Source organism: Galeopterus variegatus, unplaced genomic scaffold (genome assembly GCF_000696425.1).
Source record: "Galeopterus variegatus unplaced genomic scaffold, G_variegatus-3.0.2 Scaffold3074, whole genome shotgun sequence".
In the NCBI taxonomy this organism is placed as follows: domain Eukaryota; kingdom Metazoa; phylum Chordata; class Mammalia; order Dermoptera; family Cynocephalidae; genus Galeopterus; species Galeopterus variegatus.
Window position 1 is genome coordinate 205,538 of NW_007729185.1, and position 1,919 is coordinate 207,456.

The 1,919-nt window shown below is 34.5% G+C and overlaps 1 protein-coding gene across 1 annotated transcript in view; it reads right to left on the bottom strand.

Moving 5' to 3' along the window:
- ARHGEF38 (Rho guanine nucleotide exchange factor (GEF) 38) overlaps positions 1-1,919 on the bottom strand; it is a gene marked incomplete at its 5' end in the record, with an annotated part of 76,931 nt that overhangs the window by 33,147 nt on the left and 41,865 nt on the right. The window contains one exon of the mRNA XM_008583899.1: positions 1,220-1,419. Coding sequence (XP_008582121.1) covers positions 1,220-1,419 — 200 coding nt within the window. The remainder of the gene's footprint in view (positions 1-1,219; positions 1,420-1,919) is intronic.

Here is a 1,919-nt window from a genome sequence, read left to right on the forward strand (position 1 = left end):
AGGGCAAGTACCTAGAAATTGATTTTCTGGGTCTCTGATGTGTGCATCTTCAACTTTACTAGAGATTGTCAAATTGTTCTCTAAGGTGGTGATTCTAATTATCATTCTCACTCGCAGATCGAGATTCAGCATTTAGCATTATCTATTAAAAATTGTTTTTGACTATCTGTAGGGCTAGGAATGGTATGTCGTTGTGATTTTAATTTGCATTTCCCTAATTGTTAGTGAAGCTTAGTTAGCATTTTGAAACTTTTTGGTCTTTCTGTGAGTTGCTTATTTTTATTATTAACGTTTTTTCGTATTAGAATTTTTTTTTATTGCTAGGCAGTAATCTTTTGTGCAGTGTCTTTTACTCTAGAACTTTCATGTTTTACTTTATGTACTTCTTTACATTTATTCATACAAATATTACTTTTTGAATAAATATTAGAAAATAAAAACAATAAAAATAAGTGAAGTGGTTGGACCGGTTAGCTCAAAATCCTACCATTGCTTTAATGGTGAATTGGAATTTCATATTAGAAGTACCAAGCTAATTAAGAACTTTATGAATACAAATCACACTGAGGGAGAACCCATGGTCTATCCCAATGCATACCTCTGAGATGTATAGGAACATGTGGTTATTCCTTCTGTTTTGAAATCTACAGTTAAAATTAGACACTAATTTTATATCTTAGCTTACAAATAATTGAAAATAATTTGTTAATTCTAGATAAAAAGTACATTTGCTACCATCAGTAGGGCAATTATTGTCCTCAAAATCTCCATTCTCTGAGTGCCAGGACCAGATGAGCCCAATGGAGCAGACAGGCCTCCACACCTGGATTTGTCCCTTTCCTAGCTGCTTCCCACACTAGCTTCCCACTGCTACGGCTACTTGGCCATGTCTCCTTTTTAACACATGACTCCAGAGATAGGAGGACTATATGTTATGAGTGTCTTCAGCCCACAATATGTCATCAAGACTGTAGTGGTTAAATGAGGTTGAGTATATGGCTGTTTGATTTTTTAAATTGTCATTTTTTGTGCCTCATGATCTTCTCTTGAACCCAGCTGAGAAGGCAAAACCACACTCTCCTCCCCTGCTTCTAATTCTAGATTTCGAATGATCATGTTCACTGCAACTGCTATAACTTCTTAGATGTTTTGATTCTCAGAAACATAAACAAAACACTCCAATCATGGAAAACAACCAATTCACCATATATCTTCCCACCTAAATCTTTTCTTCTTTTAAGTTCATTGATGTTAACATTAATGTCCTTCACCGCAGCAAAAGCATCCTCCAGTGCTCTGTAATCTGGGTGAGAAAGAGGGGTAGAATTCCGAAGTTCACACAGTAATAGGGGGTATTTCATCACACGCTGAATTGGTTTTATCATCAAAGAGCCCATGTCCAATAAGTTTGGTTTGCCTCTACAATAGAGATAAATAATATCAGTTTCACAAACATTTAACCTATTAACTCCTTTTCATTTCTGTGATTTTTTTAACAATTACTTCCAAAACTCTTTTTTCTCTTTTTCTCCGTTTCACTATATAAACTTTCTAAATGAAAGCAAAAGCAAAATATGACAGAAAAAAGCAAGGCTGAAAGACCCTATTGCTAAACAAAAAACTAAAAGAAAACCAATGGATATATCTGTCCACCAAAAGGGGCTCAAAGCACAATTCTCATTCATGTTCCACATACAGTTTTTTTTATAACGGGCTCTATAATAGGATGGGAAACAATTTCAGAATGTATTTTTCCATGGAAACCAAGAAAAATGAATTTTCCTGATGGTATTTACATGATAATTAGTGAGAAAAATAAACTCATTATTTAAAAATCTGAACAGATGACCTGCAAAGTAGTGAAAAGAAGGCACTGTCCTTTCTTTTTCACCAAACCGAGAAGTTGCATTCACAGTGTT